At 39.0% G+C, this 21,641-nt stretch overlaps 1 protein-coding gene and 1 pseudogene across 1 annotated transcript in view; both read right to left on the minus strand.

Annotated features, from left to right (window-relative positions):
- Nucleotides 1-3,054: 3,054 nt before the first annotated feature.
- The window catches only part of UGT8 (UDP glycosyltransferase 8), a 109,988-nt gene continuing 91,401 nt past the window's right edge, over nt 3,055-21,641 (minus strand). Inside the window, exons 4-6 of the mRNA XM_070372914.1 lie at nt 21,298-21,374; nt 7,389-7,608; nt 3,055-5,653 (exon numbers count right to left, since the gene is read on the minus strand). Of these exons, the coding sequence (XP_070229015.1) occupies nt 5,290-5,653; nt 7,389-7,608; nt 21,298-21,374 (661 nt within the window). The 3' untranslated portion in view covers nt 3,055-5,289. The remainder of the gene's footprint in view (nt 5,654-7,388; nt 7,609-21,297; nt 21,375-21,641) is intronic.
- Nucleotides 13,212-16,667, minus strand: LOC138988252 (ribosomal protein eL22-like; annotated as a pseudogene).

Genomic DNA, 21,641 nt, shown 5'->3' on the forward strand with positions numbered 1-21,641 from the left:
TTCCATTTCAGTGGCACTTTGGAATCTGGTGCAGAGTTGAGCTATGAAGAGAGAGGATACGATGTAACTGTGATGGCCAAATGCACATCTGAAATACCAGCGGCTGAACAGAAGCCTTAATAAATAGTTGGTGGGTGAATGAATAAAACATTTTTCTTAAACAATAACTTTGAAAAACTGAAGGCACACTAATATGAAAGAAGTTCGTCTATTCAGTATGTGTGTGTGTGTGTGTATCTGTTAGTTGCTCAGTCATATCCAACTCTTTGTGACCACATGGACTGTAGCCCACCAGGCTCCTCTGTCCATGGAATTCTCCAGGCAAGAACACTGGAGTGGGTTTCCATGTCCTTCTCCAGGGCTATTCAGTATATCCATGACTAACACTGTGGATTTGATGGCCCAATCTGTGCTGGCCATTATGCTAAATGCTTTCAACATACAGTGTTTTAAACATTTAGTATAGTTGGAGAAGACTCTTGAGAGTCCCTTGGACTCAAGGAGATCCAACCAGTCCATTCTGAAGGAAATCAGCCCTGGGTGTTCTTTGGAAAGAATGATGCTAAAGCTGAAACTCCAGTACTTTGGCCACCTCATGTGAAGAGTTGACTCATTGGAAAAGACTCTGATGCTAGGAGGGATTGGGGGCAAGAGAAGGGGACGACAGAGGATGAGATGGCTGGATGGCATCACTGACTCGATGGATGTGTCTGAGTGAACTCCGGGAGTTGGTGATGGACAGGGAGGCCTGGCGAGCTGCGATTCATGGGGTTGCAAAGAGTCGGACACAACTGAGCAACTGATCTGATCTGATCTGATCTGACAGTGGGCAGAACAGAGCATGTGTGTGTGTGTGTGTGTGTGTATGTTTGTGATGTATGTATTCAAGATAAGCCCATGAGGTAACCATTATCACACAAATAAGAAATCAGCAGATGGATGGATAAGAAAGCTGTGGTACATATACACAATGGAGTATTACTCAGTCATTAAAAAGAATACATTTGAATCAGTTCTAATGAGGTGGATGAAACTGGAGCCAATTATACAGAGTGAAGTAAGCCAGAAAGAAAAACACCAATACAATATACCAACGCATATATATGGAATTAAGAAAAACGGTAACAATAACCCTGTATGCAAGAGAGCAAAAGAGACACAGATGTATAGAACAGTCTTTTGGACTCTGTGGGAGAGGGAGCGGGTGGGATGATTTTGGAGAAAGGCATTGAAACACGTATAATATCATATAAGAAACTAATCGCCAGTCCAGGTTTGATGCAGGATACAGGATGCTTGGGGCTGGTGCCCTGGGACGACCCAGAGGGATGGTATGGGGAGGGAGGTGGAGGGGGGTTCAGGATGGGGAACAGGTGTACACCCGTGGCGGATTCATGTTGATGTATTGCAAAACCAATACAATATCGTAAAGTAAAAATAATAATAATAATAAAGAAATGATAAATGGTTAAAGAAAAAAAAGAAATAAAAAGTTAAAATTAGTAGATGTTGGGGTAAGCTTTCAAAGTCAGGACCCTCAGACAATTAGAGCTTGAGTCCAACACATGATTCAAAAACTAAATAAATTCATGAGGATGTTCCTGATGAAGCAATTCATGGACATGCTGTATTATAAGACAAACAGTAGTGAGTGAACTCTCTAGTGCACACAAAAGCTTTTTTGACACATACTCTTGCCCTCTGAGTGTCCCCACAGAACCCTGCACATATATTGACTATAGGTGCCGGTATTTATAGTTACTTATATGCCCATGTCTCCCAATAGACCACAAGCTTCTTGAAGGAGAGACTGTCCTTATCATCTATAAATTCTCTTGGTATCCAGCTTATTGTCTGGAACAAGGTAGCAACCACAGAATATCAAACAATTTCTACCCCTTCCCCTTCACGGCAGCTCCTAAGTTCTGGTGGATAAATATTCTTTCAATTCACTACAGTTGTGTATTTCAGAGGAAGTACTTACCGTTTATAAATAACAATGGTCCACAAAATTTTTACAACAAGCAGCTGAACTTTTTTCATGTTGATTTCATTGCAAGTTTTATGTTCCACAATGTTTAATTATAATGTCTAATATACTTAATTATTCGGCTTCCCAGGTGGCTAGGTGGTAAAAAATCTGCCTGTCAATGCAGGAGACAAGACGCAAGAGAGGCACGTTTAATCTGTGGGTCAGAAGATGCCCTGGAGGAGGAAATGTCAACCTACTCCAGTATTCTTGCCTCAGAAATCCCACGGACAGAGGAGCCTGGTGAGCTACAGTCCACGGACACAACTTAGCGACTGAGCAGGCAGGCCTGTGTATCTAATAACAGGCAAAGCTGGCAGTAGGGCCCTGAAGCAGGTCATCTGGGCATAAGTAATCTCATAGCTTTGGCAGAAAAAGGATATGGGTGGGAAAAAACCAAGAGGTCCGTCTTGTCTCAGCAGCACCTCACGACTATGGTTCCTAGCAGGGCAGGGCGGCAGGGATGGGTACCAGATCACAGAAGAGGGTTTTTGTTTGTTGGTTGGTTTGTTTTTTAATTGGAGTCCTTAAGAGGATCCAGTGTGGTGGATTCCAGTACAGCTGGAGAAGGGTGTTGCGTATCACAATATGGAGAGGGGGCAGCGGTAAATATGTGGTTGGGCAGGAGAGGTTCAGAGGAGACTCTTTTAAGGACAATACACTCAAATCTAAGTTGATAAACATCAGTGGACTCTTTACCAGAAAATGCCAACTTTGTACTCAGCAATCTGAGAATGTCCCCAGATTGTAATACAAAATGTCTACATCCTCAAGAAATAATCTCCAGCTTTCTTCAAGCTTAATCATATACCACTGCTTTAACCCAAACATTGCTTCCCTCCAATCCTGGACATCCAAGCTCTGTTTCTACATCTGTGTGGGGAGATATTGAAACTTATGGCTCTAGATAAAGAATGATTAATGTCTTAATTCTTATTTGTATTTGACAAGATGATGACCAGTTATAGAAACACTTGCAGAAGTTTTTTTTAAAAAAATAAATGAATAAATACCTTCATGAAAACTTCACTTTATTAGAGAATCTAGCCCGTGTGGAAAATTTAAAATCACTCTATTTACCAAAACTGGCTAACAATAAGCTTACTAAAAAAAAACAACAACAACAACAATGATCAGTAAATACCTACACTTAACATTCTTAATTATGGGACAATTTTATGATCCATGTTGATGTATTTGTAAGGTAAACCCCTCTGTTTAATAATAATAAAAAAAAACATTCTCACATGTAACACACTGTTTTCACACTCATATACACATATAAAAGATGGGAGACCTGTCTCAGAAACATGTTTATAATGGATATACATAATATTGTGAAATAAAATCTGAATAAAAATTTTATTCCAACAACATTTCTCTATTTTTAAATCATGTTTATTGTTTAAGTTCTTATCACAGTGGAGATTAACTTATGCTTAATCATCTAGTGAATGCCTACTGTCAACTTCATCCAATTCCAAAAAAGCAAAATCAGCTCAGTCATACACTCTAATTCCTGTTGCCATCCCACCACTCATTGCCTGCGTTTTCTTTCCCTTTAACGGCAATATTACAAGATTGTGAAAAGGTAGAACTAATAGGCTTATATATGTAATACCATTTCTTCAAGTATTCAGAGAGCAATGTATTTGCCTGCATTGTACATGAGAAAACTACTTGTGACATTATTTCTAAGTACAGGAGAGTGGCTCCTGGTGGGAGTGTGATGAAGTCGTATGTCATAGTGTATGACAAGGATTTACAGCATTCTAGAATTTTCACAACTCTTCCCATGTTAGTGAAAGTCGTCAGGTAAAAATGCTGTAGTTTTCTACTTTCAGCTGTCAGACATAAGATTTTGAACTACAAATAAATAAAGCATACACTCAACATGTGTAGTGCAAATGCTAAGTAAACAGAATGACATGGAATGAACTCCTAGATGCCAGTGAGTATATGGTTCAGTGGGGAGGTCCTGATTTTATGATGTCTGTGACTTGCACCCCATTCTCAAATGAATACTGTCACTATCCCATGTCAGCCACAAGGATCGAAGAGTCAGAGCAGGCTGAAGCGAGGTGAAGGGAGTGACGAGGAAGTGGGAACTCCTTTTCACAAACAAGTGGGACAATTTCTCTGTCACTTCTGTATGTCATGGCAAGTTTGATTTGGTAACCAGATCTCAAACCTCTCAGACAAAGCAGGTACCAATATGGAGAAAAGCAAAAGATCCAATGAAAAGAATTAAATGTTGGCACCTATATAAGAGATTGTGTGACCCAGACACCAAAAGGGGATGAAGAAGGTGGTTTTTTAGTTAAAACTTTGGAAATATCACATCTGAACATTCAAAAATTACATTATAGAAAAGTCGTCAAACAACGGCCCTGTTTAAAGATGCTATATAAGCAGTAGTCTTCAGTACTTTGAACAAAAATTAGAGCTTTGTTGCTTTGTCTGAATTATATAGCTAAGATAATGTTATTCATTAAAATGAAATAGAAAAAAAACTATAAAATTCTCCCAGAGGCAAATTATTGGTAGGGGGGGAAATAAAAATAAACTATGACAACCAATTTATACATTTACTTAATTGTACGTTCCCCCTCCAATCCAGTTGTTAAAAAAAAAAAAGAAAACAAATTAAAAAACCCCAAAGTACAAAAACAGGTGCCATTTATCTTTTGCATTTTCTTCCTCTGCATTCACTTTTAAGGAAAAAAAGTGTTCTTTCGTGGTACTGTTTCTGAGTTCCCATATATTAAGTTCTAGAAGAGAAACACTTGGATCCTAACTTTCTATTTCATTCTTAGATGTGTTGTACTGTCAACAAATATAACAAGCAGCTGGCTAAAAGTCTCTCATTTAGGAAACATACACACACATAGACATACACACATACACACACAGACAAACCTTTCTAAGAGAAAATAAACCGTTCCTCGTCTGGGACACACATATATCAAGACTTAAAACTAAAGTCTGACACAGTCACTTAATTGATTTAAATAATTAAGGCTTCTAAAAGGTCCAGTGCCAAAACTACCTGTATCAGTATTCGAATAAAATACATTTTTGCATTTTAGGTTTGTGCTTTTTACAGCCGTCTTAATTCCACAGAATTTCATTAATAAGATCAGAAAAGGGAGTGTTAGAATTGTTTACTGATGTTTTTAATTTAGTAGTTGTTAGACTAACTTGTAGCAATAAAAATTCAATGACTGAATAGATTTGTTACTACCAGGTGGGCTGTTGGCTCATTTCACCTTCTTTTCATGTTTAATGTGGCCATTTCTTTTATACTTGCCATTGAGGATTCCATTATGGTAATGTCCATTCACTGTGCTGTGCTTATTGCTTGACCACAGACTTCTGATTCTTCTGCAGATAAATTTTGTCACCCATGACAAGAGGAAGTAAAACAAGGCAGCACCAAGCAAAAGCACGAAGACAATATCCAGTAAAAAATACTGACAGAAAGAGATCTGATGGACGGCGGCACGTAGGTGATGGGCTCCATCGTGACGGAGAATGTAATCGATCCAATAGACAGTCCGGTTGACGGGGTGACCAGGTTGATCCTTGTGGATTTCTGAAAGCTTCTGAGCCCTCTGACGGTAGCTACAGAGTGGAGGCAAGGCACACATGTCATTTTCCACAAGAACATCACATTTTGAAAAACACTATACTTATGGCTGGATGGCATCACTGACTCGGTGGACATGAGTCTGAGTGAACTCCGGGAGTTGGTGACGGACAGGGAGGCCTGGCGTGCTGCGATTCATGGGGTTGCAAAGAGTCGGACACGACTGAGAGACTGATCTGATCTGATCTGATATTTTTAAAGCCTTGATGTACTCCAATACTTTGGCCACCTGATGCAAAGAACTGACTCATTGGAAAAGACCCTGATGCTGGGCAAAACTGAAGGCAGGAGGAGAAGGGGATGCAGAGGATGAGATGGTTGGATGGCATCACCAACTTGATGAATATGAGTTTAAGCAGGCTGCGGGAGTTGGTGATTGGCAGGGAAGCCTGGTGTGCTGCAGTCCATGAGGTCACAAATAGTTGGACATGACTGAGCGACTGAACTGAACTGATACGTTTAAAGGACTTCCCAGATGGTGCTAGTGGTAAGGAATATGCCTGCTAAAGCAGGGAGACACAAGACACATGGGTTCCATCCCTGGGTCAGGAAGATCCCCTGGAGAAGGAATGGCAATCCACTCCAGTATTCTTGCCTGAAGAATACCATGGACAGAGGAGCTGGGTGGGCTAAGTCCATGGGGTTGCAAAGAGTTGGACAGGACTGAGCATCTGAGCACAGTTTTAAAAGGAAAGCTATAGAACACAGATGAAGGGGTCCCCTACTCTGACACCTTGGATGATCAAACATACTGCTCCAAGTGCCAAGAATTACAACCAAGACCCTAGATCCTCTAAGGGGTCAGTGCATAAAGGCTGCCTCTGAGCCCACATATGGGAGCATAAAGAACCCCAGGGCACTTGAATCCAGTCTTTTACATAAAAGAAACATTATTTTATATGAAAGAGCTTTTCTTTATTGTGTGTTCTTAGAATATGGCAATATTTCTCAATCCAGTGTTATGCTATATATCCTGGGTATTAAGAGGAAAAGCTCACACATTTCCAGACATTAATGCCACTTGAAATGCAGGATCAATTAAATGTTGCATAAAAATGGGAAAACCTATACTTTGTTTTAAAACTATGCAGGCCAACTCCCGACCATTTGAGGCTCAGTTGTGAACTGGGTTAACTCAAGACACATCAAGAATTTAAGAAACAAGATAAAAGATTCTGACCAAGTCATTCATCTGAGTAAATATATCTTGGCATTTCATTGATGCCCAGTGCTAGGGAAACCCAGCACCTGGCAGTATCAAGAGCACCTGTTTTGAAATCAGACAGTCTTGGTTCAAATCCCTACTCCAAAGCTGTATAATTAGGGGTGTATTACTTAAGCTCTCTGAGTTTTAAGTGCCTCCTCTCTATAATGGAAATAAGGAAAATGGTGATATAAAGTTTTATGAGCATTAAAGTGACATAAAGGACACAAAAATTGATAAACTCTAGGGACCCAAAGGTTCCCATGGTGGTTTCTTCCCCAGTTTGGCAAACAGTGGTGGAATATTATTCGAGGTAATACATGGCTGGCCAAATGATTGCGATTTTTATTTTTCAAGTGACAGAAGCATGCACAAGGCATTACACACAGAAATCTAAAGGATATGTCTGTATTTAGTTTATTGATGATTTACTGGCAATTTTCAGCTATTGACAATATGCTGTGGTAAATATAGTTCGCCTGCTTTAATAGCAGTTGAAACCTTACCTGGGGTTATTGATAACTTTCACTAGCGCTTCATACAGCTCTCCTTCAGTCACTGTCTTCCATTCCAGCAGTATCCCCATGCCTTTTGCCTGTACCCGGATCATAGTATCATAATGGTCTCCAAAGAGCGGGATTCCCACCACAGGCACACCATGATACATAGTTTCAAAAATACTATTCAAACCACCATGGCTCAGGAAGGCTTTAATATTGGAATGCCCTAAAGAAGGATTAAAAAAGAAAACCACTTAGAATATTGTCTATTACTCTAGGAAGATGTTTTCCAGAAATTTCTTAAGAGTTGACATTATAATAAACATGCATTTCAGATATAAGATTTTTAAAGACACAGTTTCACTGATTCCTACTCTGTGCCAATTACAATGTTTATTATAAGCATAATTATCAGATGTGTATATATGAATTAAAAGCCATTTTCAGTAGTTAACATTTATAGTTTTAAGAAGTATATTAAAATATCTTCTCCCAAAACACAAATACCAACTGCATTCAAATAGCCAGTAATTAATAATAGGTCAATGAAAGCAAGGAATGACCAAAAATACCAGAGTATAACCACATTCTACTAAACGCAGACACCCACTTCTGGCTACTTAAACATTTATCTATATTAAAGCCAAACACACTCTGTAAAAAAAAGTAAAAATGTGAGGCTGGACTCCAGATGTCCAAGAAACGTTTCTGTGCTTATCCAAGGAGGAACATTGCACAGTGCTCAGTTTTCACAACATTCAAGTCATGTCTGTACCACCTGCACTTCTTAATCTTAGGGTCCAATTCTACATTTTAGGAACAAAAACAAGCAGGGACAGGTAAATACAAAAATTAGTTCTAAGAGATAGGACATCATGTAACATCTGGTTGTCTTGGAGATAAAAGAGATAATTTATCAAAGTTAGTGAAGTATTTCAAACTCCAGATCTCCTTGTGAGCAGAGAGACTTGCATAAAAAACGTAGGACAAAAAAACATGGCACTTGAGATGGGTGTTAGATGGCCAGAAAGAAATTACAGCTTGCAAAAACACAAGCATTTTTTTTAATTTAATTTTTTAACTTTACAATATTGTATTGGTTTTACCATATATCAAAATGAATCCGCCACAGGTATACACGTGTTCCCCATCCTGAACCCTCCTCCCTCCTCCCTCCCCATACCATCCCTGTGCGTCGTCCCAGTGCACCAGCCCCAAGCATCCAGTATCGTGCTTCGAACCTGGACTGGCGACTCGTTTCATATATGATATTATACATGTTTCAATGCCATTCTCCCAAATCATCCCACCCTCTCCCTCTCCCACAGAGTCCAAAAGACTGTTCTATACATCAGTGTCTCTTTTGCCGTCTCGTATACAGGGTTATTGTTACCATCGTTCTAAATTCCATATATATGTGTTAGTATACTGTATTGGTGTTTTTCTTTCTGGCTTACTTCACTCTGTATAATTGGCTCCAGTTTCATCCACCTCATTAGAACTGATTCAAATGTATTCTTTTTAATGGCTGAGTAATACTCCATTGTGTATATGTACCACTGCTTTCTTATCCATTCATCTGCTGATGGACATCTAGGTTGCTTCCATGTCCTGGCTATTATAAACAGTGCTGTGATGAACAGTGGGGTACACGTGTCTCTTTCCCTTCTGGTTTCCTCAGTGTGTATGCCCAGCAGTGGGATTGCTGGATCATAAGGCAGTTCTACTTCCAGTTTTTTAAGGAATCTCCACACTGTTCTCCATAGTGGCTGTACTAGTTTGCATTCCCACCAACAGTGTAAGAGAGTTTCCTTTTCTCCACACCCTCTCCAGCATTTATTGCTTGCAGACTTTTGGATAGCAGCCATTCTGTCTGGTGTGAAATGGTACCTCATAGTGGTTTTGATTTGCATTTCTCTGATAATGAGTGATGTTGAGCATCTTTTCATGTGTTTCTTAGCCATCTGGATGTTTTCTTTGGAGAACTGTTTATTTAGTTATTTGGCCCATTTTTTGATTGGGTCATTTATTTTTCTGGAGTTGAGCTGTAGGAGTTGCTTGTATATTTTTGAGATTAGTTGTTTGTCAGTTGCTTCATCTGCTATTATTTTCTCCCATTCTGAAGGCTGTCTTTTCACCGTGCTTATAATTTCCTTTGTTGTGCAGAAGCTTTTAATTTTAATTAGGTCCCATTTGTTTATTTTTGCTATTATTTCCAATATTCTGGGAGGTGGGTCATAGAGGATCCTGCTGTGATGCATGTCGGAGAGTGTTTTGCCTATGTTCTCCTCTAGGAGTTTTATATTTTCTGGTCTTATGTTTAGATCTTTAATCCATTTTGAGTTTATTTTTGTGTATGGTATTAGAAAGTGTTCTAGTTTCATTCTTTTACAAGTGGTTGACCAGTTTTCCCAGCACCACTTGTTAAAGAGATTGTCTTTAATCCATTGTATATTCTTGGCTCCTTTGTCAAAGATAAGGTGTCCATAGGTGCATGGATTTATCTCTGGGCTTTCTATTTTGTTCCATTGATCTATATTTCTGTCTTTGTGCCAGTACCATACTGTCTTGATGACTGTGGCTTTGTACTAGAGCCTGAAGTCAGGCAGATTGATTCCTCCAGTTCCATTCTTCTTTCTCAAGATCGCTTTGGCTATTCGAGGTTTTTTGTATTTCCATACAAATTGTGAAATTATTTGTTCTAGCTCTGTGAAGAATACTGTTGGCAGCTTGATAGGGATTGCATTGAATCTATAAATTGCTTTGGGTAGTATACTCATTTTCACTATATTGATTCTTCCAATCCACGAACATGGTATATTTCCCCATCTATTAGTGTCCTCTTTGATTTCTTTCACCAGTGTTTTATAGTTTTCTATATATAGGTCTTTAGTTTCTTTAGGTAGATATATTCCTAAGTATTATATTCTTTCTGTTGCAATGGTGAATGGAATTCTTTCCTTAATTTCTCTTTCTATTTTCTCATTATTAGTGTATAGGAATGCAAGGGATTTATGTGTGTTGATTTTATATCCTGCAACTTTACTATAATCATTGATTAGTTCTAGTAATTTTCTGGTGGAGTCTTTAGGGTTTTCTATGTAGAGGATCATGTCATCTGCAAACAGTGAGAGTTTTACTTCTTCTTTTCCAATTTGGATTCCTTTTGTTTCTTTTTCTGCTCTGATTGCTGTGGCCAAAACTTCCAAAACTATGTTGAATAGTAATGGTGAAAGTGGGCACTCTTGTCTTGTTCCTGACTTTAGAGGAAATGCTTTCAGTTTTTCACCATTGAGGATAATGTTTGCTGTGGGTTTGTCATATATAGCTTTTATTATGTTGAGGTATGTTCCTTCTATTCCTTCTTTCTGGAGAGTTTTTTATCATAAATGGATGTTGAATTTTGTCAAAGGCTTTCTCTGCATCTATTGAGATAATCATATGGCTTTTATTTTTCAATTTGTTAATGTGGTGTATTACATTGATTGACTTGCGGATATGGAAGAATCCTTGCATCCCTGGGATAAAGCCCACTTGGTCATGGTGTATGATCTTTTTAATGTGTTGTTGGATTCTGATTGCTAGAATTTTGTTAAGGATTTTTGCATCTATGTTCATTGGTGATATTGGCCTGTAGTTTTCTTTTTTTGTGGCATCTTTGTCAGGTTTTGGTATTAGGGTGATGGTGGCCGCATAGAATGAGTTTGGAAGTTTACCTTCCTCTGCAATTTTCTGGAAGAGTTTGAGTAGGATAGGTGTTAGCTCTTCTCTAAATTTTTGGTAGAATTCAGCTGTGAAGCCGTCTGGACCTGGGCTTTTGTTTGCTGGAAGATTTCTGATTACAGTTTCAATTTCCGTGCTTGTGATGGGTCTGTTAAGATTTTCTATTTCTTCCTGGTCCAGTTTTGGAAAGTTGTACTTTTCTAAGAATTTGTCCATTTCTTCCACGTTGTCCATTTTATTGGCAAATAATTGCTGATAGTAGTCTCTTATGATCCTTTGTATTTCTGTGTTGTCTGTTGTGATCTCTCCATTTTCATTTCTAATTTTATTCATTTGATTTTTCTCCCTTTGTTCTTGACGAGTCTGGCTAATGGTTTGTCAATTTTATTTATCCTTTCAAAGAACCAGCTTTTGGCTTTGTTGATTTTTGCTATGGTCTCTTTTGTTTCTTTTGCATTTATTTCTGCTCTAAGTTTTAAGATTTCTTTCCTTCTACTAACCCTGGGGTTCTTCATTTCTTCCTTTTCTAGTTGCTTTAGGTGTAGTTAGGTTATTTATTTGACTTTTTTCTTGTTTCTTGAGGTATGCCTGTATTGCTATGAACTTTCCCCTTAGGACTGCTTTTACAGTGTCCCACAGGTTTTGGGTTGTTGTGTTTTCATTTTCATTCATTTCTATGCAAATTTTGATTTCTTTTTTTATTTCTTCTGTGATTTGTTGGTTATTCAGCAGCGTGTTGTTCAGCCTCCATATGTTGGAATTTTTAAGTTTTTCTCCTGTAATTGAGATCTAATCTTACTGCATTGTGGTCAGAAAAGATGCTTGGAATGATTCCAATTTTTTTGAATTTACCAAGGCTAGATTTATGACCCAGGATGTGATTTATCCTGGAGAAGGTTCCGTGTGCGCTTGAGAAAATGGTGAAATTCATTGTTTTGGGATGAAATGTCCTATAGATATCAATTAGGTCTAACTGGTCTTTTGTATTGTTTAAAGTTTGTGTTTCCTTGTTAATTTTCTGTTTAGTTGATCTATCCATAGGTGTAAGTGGGGTATTAAAGTCTCCCACTATTATTGTGTTATTGTTAATTTCTCCTTTCATACTTCTTAGCATTTGTCTTACATATTGCGGTGCTCCTATGTTGGGTGCATATATAATTGTTATATCTTCTTCTTGGATTGATCCTTTGATCATTATGTAGTGACCTTCTTTGTCTCTTTTCACAGCCTTTGTTTTAAAGTCTATTTTATCTGATATGAGTATTGCTACTCCTGCTTTCTTTGGTCTCTATTTGCATGGATAATCTTTTTCCAGCCTTTCACTTTCAGTCTGTATGTGTCCCCTGTTTTGAGGTGGGTCTCTTGTAGACAACATATGTAGGGGTCTTGTTTTTCTATCCATTCAGCCAGTCTTTGTCTTCTGGTTGGGGCATTCAACCCATTTACGTTTAAGGTAATTATTGATAAGTATGATCCCGTTGCCATTTACTTTATTGTTTTAGTTTCGAATTTATACACCCTTTTTGTATTTCCTGTCTAGAGAATATCCTTTAGTATTTGTTGGAGAGCTGGTTTGGTGGTGCTGAATTCTCTCAGCTTTTGCTTGTCTGTAAAGCTTTTGATTTCTCTTTCATATTTGAATGAGATCCTTGTTGGGTACAATAATCTGGGCTGTAGGTTATTTTCTTTCATCACTTTAGGTATGTCTTGCCATTTCCTCCTGGCTTGAAGAGTTTCTATTGAAAGATCAGCTGTTATCCTTATGGGAATTCCCTTGTGTGTTATTTGTTGTTTTTCCCTTGCTGCTTTTAATGTTTGTTCTTTGTGTTTGATCTTTGTTAATTTGATTAATGTGTGTCTTGGGGTGTTTCGCCTTGGGTTTATCCTGTTTGGGACTCTCTGGGTTTCTTGGACTTGAGTGATTACTTCCTTCCCCATTTTAGGGAAATTTTCAACTATTATCTCCTCAAGTATTTTCTCATGGTCTTTCTTTTTGTCTTCTTCTTCTGGGACTCCTATGATTCGAATGTTGTAGCATTTAATATTGTCCTGGAGGTCTCTGAGATTGTCCTCATTTCTTTTATTTTTATTTTTTTTTTTTTTGACTGTTGATCAAATCTATAGATTTTATTATATAGTTACACCCAATTGTGTTTTTGCTATATACTTTTAACTTGAGGCATCTGTAAAACCAGTACACTAGATAAATCCTGAAATTCCACCAGCTATAAGCTATTTAAATATTGTTTATACAAAGTACTTGGGGTGGGGGGGAGGTGGACAAAGGCTTATTTACAAAATGGAAGTCAGATGCAGCAAACTTATGATTACCAGAGGATACAGGGGAGAAGGATACATTGGGAGATTGACACTGGCATGTACACACTACTATACATAAAACAGGTAAGAGTAGGAAATGGCAACCCACTCCAGTGTTCTTGCCTGGAGAATCCCATGGACAGAGGAGACTGGCGGGCTACAGTCCGTGGGTTTGCAGATCGTTAGACACAACTGAAGCAACTTAGCATATAACTAAGAAACTGTATAGCACAGGGAACTCTACTCAGTACTCTGTAATGGTCTATATGACAAAAGAAACAGTGGATGTCTATGTATAACTCGTTCACTTTGCTATATACCTGAAACTAACACAACACTGTAAATGAACTACACTCCAATAAAAATATAAAAAGTCTTAATGGAAAGCCAGCACTATATAAACAGCATACACTTAAATAAAGATCAATGTTTAACATACAAAGTAAGGTTTTTTATTCACTGATAAGCTAAAGGTCCATTTCAAGATGTTTCTTTTGTATGCTTAATAAGTTTTATTAGCAAGCAAAGCCCTGTGAAGGATGGCATCATCTAGTCCTCAGACTCAGATTCATCTTCATCTTGACTAATCTGAAATAACGGCTCGTAAGTCTCCTTGTCAGATGCAACCACACGAAGCCAATCACGAAGATTGTTTTTTTAAGGTATTTCTTGGTAAGGTACTTCAAATACCTTTTAGAGAACTGTTTCTCAGAAACGACTATGATTTTATTCTTGAGGCGTTCAATGTGAACGACATTCCCAAGATTTCCAGTTTTTCCATTCACTTTAACCTTCTCCCGCAGAAACTGTTCAAAATTTCCCGAATCAAAAATTCCATCTTCTACTGGATGAGTAAGATCCAAATTAAACTTCCAGGTTGACTTCTTAGGCTTCTTGTCTTTCTTGGCGCCATCTTGAAGGCTTGCCGCACGATGAGAGCCTCATTTCTTTTAAATCGTTTTTCTTTTATCCTCTCTGATTCATTTATTTCTACCATTCTATCTTCTAATTCACTAATCCTATCTTCTGCCTCTGTTATTCTACTATTTGTTGCCTCCAGAGTGTTTTTGATCTCATTTATTGCATTATTCATTATATATTGACTCTTTTTTATTTCTTCTAGGTCCTTGTTAAACCTTTCTTGCATCTTCTCAATCCTTGTCTCCGGGCTATTTATCTGTGATTCCATTTTGATTTCAAGATTTTGGATCAATTTCACTATCATTATTCGGAATTCTTTATCAGGTAGATTCCGTATCTCTTCCTCATTTGTTTGGTTTGGTGGGCATTTATCCTGTTCCTTTACCTGCTGGGTACTCCTCTGTCTCTTCATCTTGTTTAAATTGCTGAGTTTGGGGTGTTCTTTCTGTATTCTGGCAGTTTGTGGAGTTCTCTTTATCATGGTGTTTCCTCACTGTGTGTGGGTTTGTACAGGTGGCTTGTCAAGGTTTCTTGGTTAGGGAAGCTTGTGTCGGTGTTCTGGTGGGTGGAGCTATATTTCTTCTCTCTGGAGTGCAATGAAGTGTCCAGTAATGAGTTATGAGATGTCTATGGTTTTGGAGTAACTTTGGGCAGCCTGTGTATTAGAGCTCAGGGCTGTTCCTGTGTTGCTGGAGAATTTGCTTGGTATGTCTTGCCCTGGAACTTGTTGGCCCTTGTGTGGTGCTTGGTTTCAGTGTAGGTATGGAGGCGTTTGATGAGCACCTGTCAATTAATGTTCCCTGGAGTCAGGAGTTCCCTGGAGTCAGGGTTTGGACTTGAGCCTCCTGCTTCCAGTTATCGGTCTTATTTTTACAGTAGTCTCAAAACTTCTCCTTCTATACAGCACCATTGATAAAACATCTAGGTTAAAGATGAAAAGTTTCTCCACAGTGAGGGTCACCCAGAGAGGTTCACAGTGTTACATGGAGAAGAGAAGAGGGAGGAGGGAGTTAGAGGTGACCCAAATGAGATGAGGTGGAATCAATAGAGGACAGAGCAGGCTAGCCAGTAATCACTTCCTTATGTGCACTCCACAACTGGACCGCTCAGAGATTTTCACGGAGTTATACAGAGAAGAGAAGAGGGAGAAAGGAGACAGAGGTGGCCAGGAGGAAAAAAGGGGGAAATGAAAAGGAGACAAATCCAGCCAGTAATCAGTTCCCTAAGTGTTCTCCACCATCTGGAACACACAGAAATTCACAGAGTTGGGTAGAGTAGAGAGGGGTTAGGGAGGAGACACAGGCGACCTGGTAGAGGAAAAGGAGAGTCCAGTAATCTCACTCCCAAGTAAAAAAATGGGTACTGAAGATTGGGTTCTTAAAGGTACAAAATTGGTAACAAATACCTAAAAGCAAAAATTAAAAATCTAGAGTAGAGTTTGGAATTTCAAAAATACAATGTTAAAGAAAAGAAGAAGAAAAAGAAAGAGGAAAAAAACAAACAAAAACAAAGTCACAAAATTTATAAAGAAAATATAGGTACAAAATTGATAACAAATACCAAAAAGCATAAATTAAAAATCTGGAGTAGAGTTTGGAATTTCAGAAATACAGTGTTAAAGAAAAGAAGAAGAGAAAGAAAAGAGAGAAAAAAAGTCACAAAAATTATAAAAAATATATAGGTAAAAAACTGATAACAAATACCAAAAAGCTAAAATTAAAAATCCAGAGTAGAGTTTGGAGTTTCAAAAATACAATGTTAAAGAAAAAAAGAAAAAAGAAAGAGAAAAAAAAAAAAAACAAGGTCACAAAAATTATAAAATATGTATATATGAAGTTTGCTTTAAAAAAAATAGGGTCTTTTTTTTTCAAAGTAATAGTAGGTTATAAAAGTGAAAATTAAAGGAGTAATAGAGGACTTAAAATTTTTTAAAAAATTAAAAAAAAAAGGAAAGAATGAATGATTGTAAAAATATATCTAGGACTTTCTCTGGTGGTGTTGTGGGTATTGTGGGGTCAGTTCATTTTTGGCTAGTTCCTTGGTCTGGCTTATATTTCTCAAGATCTATAGGCCCCTTCCTATGTAGTCGGTACTAGCGACAGGGTTTTAATCTATTGCCTATCGCTTCCAAGGCGGTTCCCTCTGTTACAGCTTCTTCTGTTTGCTGGTCTCTTCAGTGTCTGATTTCTGCCCTGATACAAAGGGGGTGGTGGTGGACACTTTTTTTTTTTTTTTTTAGGCTCACTTATTCAGTCGCGCTGTGGGGAGGGAGGGACATCGCAAACAAATAACACTGGCGTGTGCTCGCACTGCCTCAGCCATACTGGGCCTGCCCCCGCTCACGCGCCTGTAGCCTCCCTGCCCACACTGCTCAGGCTCTAGGTTGCTCCACTGGGAACCATCCGTGGCCAGCCCTGGGCTGCTTGCACCTCCCAGGTCTACGCCGCTCAGGTTCAAGCACTCGGGTAGTCCTCAGAGGCGCAGACTTAGTTGGGCCTGCATTTTGCGCCCTTCCCAGGTCCGAGCAGCTCAGGTGATGAGGTGTTTGGCGAGCGCAGCTGCTGCGACTTATCGCCTCCCCACCACTTGGTTTTCTGGGTGTACAACCGGCGCACCTTCTCAGGCGGATGTTGACCGTCCAGAACCCCAAGAAGTCTTAGTTGGCAAAGAAGCCTGCTTACAGTTTTGTAGATAATGTCTCTCTGGCACTGCGATTGTCCCATTCCGGCTCTGGCTGCCTGTCACCGGAGGGGGATGGTCTGCATGCAGCCCGCTATCTCTGTTCAGTCCTTTGTTCTGTGCGCAGGTCTGGAGGTGTCTTAGGTTAGGGCTGGCTTTTTGCGTGGTAGTTATCCCACAGTCTGGTTTGCTAGCCCAAATTAGTTCGCTCAGATAGCGCTCGGGGCATTAAGGCCAGATCCTTACTCTGAGATGCAGCCCGCGCAGCGCGCCTCCCTGCCCAGCCCCCGCTTGCTAGTGGCGGGTGCAGGCGTCTGCACTGCTTCTCCTCTGGGGGAGTTACTCTTGGGCTCTTAATCTGTGGGTTTTAATTGTTTATTTATTTTTCCTCCCTGTTATGTTGCCCTCTGTGCTTCCAAAGCTCAGCACAGACTCGGCAGTGACAGTGTTTCCTGGTGTTTGGAAACCTCTCTTTTTAAGACTCCTTTCCTGGGACAGAGCTCCATCCCTCCCTCTTTTGTCTCTTTGTCTTTTATATTTTTTCCTACCTCCTTTCGAAGACAATGGGTTGCTTTTCTGGGTGCCTGATGTCCTCTGCCGGCATTCATAAGTTGTTTTGTGGAATTTACTCGGCGTTTAAATGTTCTTTTGATGACTTTGTGGGGGAGAAAGTGGTCTCCCTGTGCTATTCCTCTGCCATCTTAGCTCCTCCCCCTTGAGCATTTAAAATAAACACACGTCACATATGAACCTAGGTCTCAGTGGGGCTCCAGGACTCTCTGCCCCCAACATCTAGCAGGCTGGTCACTGTGTCTCTTGCCCTGACCCACAAGGGGCCTCTCAACTCAGCCCAACTAAGGAATCTGCCCTCGCAGTGGATTTCAAACTTTCTTTTCAGCAGTAAAACTCTTTTTCTTCGAGTGAAACCTGACCACCAGCAAGGCCAGCTGTGAAAAAGTAAAGAGGATTGGTGTGTGGAGAGCAAGGGGAGTGCACTGAGAGAGGAGGGGACCCTGATTTGGTTCCTGCTTCTGTTCCTGGAGGAATCTTCTGAACAAAGTCAGAAACCAGCAGAGGATGCACAGAGGTCATGGCTGGAGTTGAAAAGGATACTAATCTCAGTAAAGGCGGAGAGCTGAGATTCTGAGGAACCTGGAGGAGCTGCAAAATTGGGAGGCCCTCTGGGAGCAGCTACACCCTGCTGTATAGCCTCAGAGAAAAAAATGGCATGAAACCAATTCCGATGATCCCAGATAGCACTGTCTGCTGTTGCAGTGAGATGGCTGAGGGTCAAGAAGCGGAGATATTTAAATTTCCTGCTTCCTTCCTACTTTCTACGGCATCTGACATCATAACAGTAAAGATAAGAAACAGAAAAAAATGCAAATATCAAAAAAGGTAAATTGCCTTTTTTTCCCATAATTTTTATAATTTATAGAATAATATTTATAATAAATTAGATGAAAAGGAATTATTTATATTTACTGTTTTATAGTTCAGTTCAGTTTAGTTCAGTTACTCAGTCGTGTCCAACTCTTTGCAACCCCATGAATTGCAGCACGCCAGGCCTCCCTGTCCATCACCAACTCCCGGAGTTCACTCAGACTCACGTCCATCGAGTCGGTGATGCCATCCAGCCATCTCATCCTCTGTCATCCCCTTCTCCTCCTGCCCCCAATCCCTCCCAGCATCACAGTCTTTTCCAATGAGTCAACTCTTCACATGAGGTGGCCAAAGTACTGGAGTTTCAGCTTTAGCATCATTCCTTCCAAAGAACACCCAGGACTGATCTCCTTTAGAATGGACTGGTTGGATCTCCTTGCAGTCCAAGGGACTCTCAAGAGTCTTCTCCAACACCACAGTTCAAAAGCATCAATTCTTTGATGCTCAGCTTTCTTCATAGTCCAACTCACATCCATACAAGACCACTGGAAAAACCATAGCCTTGACTAGACGGACCTTTGTTGGCAAAGTAATGTTTCTGCTTTTGAATATGCTATCTAGGTTGGTCATAACTTTCCTTCCAAGGAGTAAGCGTATTTTAATTCCATGGCTGCAGTCACCATCTGCAGTGATTTTGGAGCCCCCAAAAATAAAGTCTGACACTGTTTCCACTGTTTCCCCATCTATTTCCCATGAAGTGATGGGACCAGATGCCATGATCTTAGTTTTCTGAATGTTTAGCTTTAGGCCAAATTTTCACTCTCCTCTTTCACTTTCATCAAGAGGCTTTTGAGTTCCTCTTCACTTTTCTGCCATAAGGGTGGTGTCATCTGCATATCTGAGGTTATTGATATTTCTCCTGGCAATCTTGATTCCAGCTTGTGCTTCTTCCAGCCCAGCATTTCTCATGATGCACTCTGCATATAAGTTAAACAAGCAGGGTGACAATATACAGCCTTGACATACTCCTTTTCCTATCTGGAACCAGTCTGTTGTTCCATGTCCAGTTCTAACTGTTGCTTCCTGACCTGCATACACATTTCTGAAGAGGCAGGTCAGGTGGTCTGGTATTCCCATCTCTTTCAGAATTTTCCAGTTTATTGTGATCCATACAGTCAAAGGCTTTGGCATAGTCAATAAAGCAGAAATAGATGTTTTTCTGCAACTCTCTTGCTTTTTCAATGATCCAGTGGATGTTGGCAATTTGATCTCTGGTTCCTCTGCCTTTTCTAAAACCAGCTTGAACATCTGGAAGTTCACAGTTCACGTATTGCTGAAGCCTGGTTTTGAGAATTTTGAGCATTACTTTACTAGCATGTGAAATGAGTGCAATTGTATGGTAGTTTGAGCATTCTTTGGCATTGCCTTTCTTTGGGATTGGAATGAAAACTGACCTTTTCCAGTCCTGTGGCCACTGCTGAGTTTTCCAAATTTGCTGGCATATTGAGTGCAGCACTTTCACAGCATCATCTTTCAGGATTTGAAATAGCCCAACTGGAATTCCATCACCTCCACTAGCTTTGTTCATAGTGATGCTTTCTAAGGCCCACCTGACTTCACATTCCAGGATGTCTGGCTCTAGGTGAATGATCACACCATCGTGATTATCTGGGTCATGAAGATCTTTTTTGTACAGTTCTTCTGTGTATTCCTGCCACCTCTTCTTAATATCTTCTGCTTCTGTTAGATCCATACCATTTCTGTCCTTTATAGAGCCCATCTTTGCATGAAATGTTCCCTTGGTATCTCTAATTTTCTTGAAGAGATCTGTAGTCTTTCACATTCTGTTGTTTTCCTCTATTTCTTTGCATTGATCGCTGAGGAAGGCTTTCTTATCTCTTCTTGCTATTCTTTGGAACTCTGCATTCAGATGCTTATATCTTTCCTTTTCTCCTTTGCTTTTCACTTCTCTTTTTTTCACAACTATTTGTAATAGTTACAAAATTCAATTTGCATGGTTTTAGAGGGTCCATTTAGCTTCTAAAAGATACTCTCCAAAAGTCTATTTTTAAGAATGTAACTTTCACCTACTTTCACATAATCTGTTAAGATTAGTACTATTGAACAAATAAATGAGTTGATATTGCCAAAAAAAATAACATTTTTTATAACTTCCTTAGGAAGTAATATCTTAAAGGATAACATGGCATTATGTTTTCCTAGAGATTTAATGAATAAAGCAACTTACATTTTACTATCTCTGCTCATCAAAGAGAATTAAATTGTTTATATTCAAATCTTGAGATATGCATATAATTTGCATTTTAATTTTGAGTTGAGGATCAGAACCCCAATAAATAAATAAATCGAAAGAAATAAAGTATTCAAAATTTCCCAGTGATTTAGGGGTAAATTTAGTCAGACAATTCAAATAAAGTTGAAATAAATTGACTGTTTTTTGGCTTTCTGCTTGACTGTGGTTTCAAACAAATGAGTAACTTCAACTTTCTCTGGTTTCTTAGATACAGCTATAGTAAAAGTATAATACAAATCTAAATTTTCACTGTTTTTAGTTTGACTACTTTTAACTGATCAGTCTAACTAGGTATAGCTTTACTCCTACTAGTTTATGCAGTTTTAAGTATATTTTTCAGAAAATCAAAATTTGTGACTGGTCTCATCATTTTAGGCCTAAATGATTACGCTTTAAAATGATTTGCCAATAACTGAAGATCTGACTTGGTCTGAAATCTAGGACTTAGCACTCAAGATAATATAATGATTCTATTATAAACCACACATATACTATATAAGCTACTCAAGTGTAAAATTCACATTTACACAATTAAAATCAAAAAGCCAAGTAAGCACCCATGGGTCAATGACTTACCAAGCAGGTCATTTTGTGGTAACCATTCTATGAGCCTGGTGTTGTTTCCCAGATTCTTTGGTTTGGTTCCAGAAAATCTGAAATGTACACCAGACAATGAATGTTTCAAAGAATCAAAGTTGAACTCTTGGTATGAACTGTCTGGTTAAACTTTCAGGTTTAAAATAAACATTACATGATCTTTTGTTGATATTCTTAAGAGAGAAGCCATGCTTCAATAACAACAAAAATTTTAGTTACTTTTTCACATTTTCACTGATTGAGGGACAAATATGAAACATTCTGGATTATATTGAGATCCATGTTCCTTCAGCAATTCTCACAGAGCTGAGGAAAATAGCAAC

This window comes from Bos mutus, chromosome 6 (assembly GCF_027580195.1).
Source record: "Bos mutus isolate GX-2022 chromosome 6, NWIPB_WYAK_1.1, whole genome shotgun sequence".
NCBI classification, from domain to species: domain Eukaryota; kingdom Metazoa; phylum Chordata; class Mammalia; order Artiodactyla; family Bovidae; genus Bos; species Bos mutus.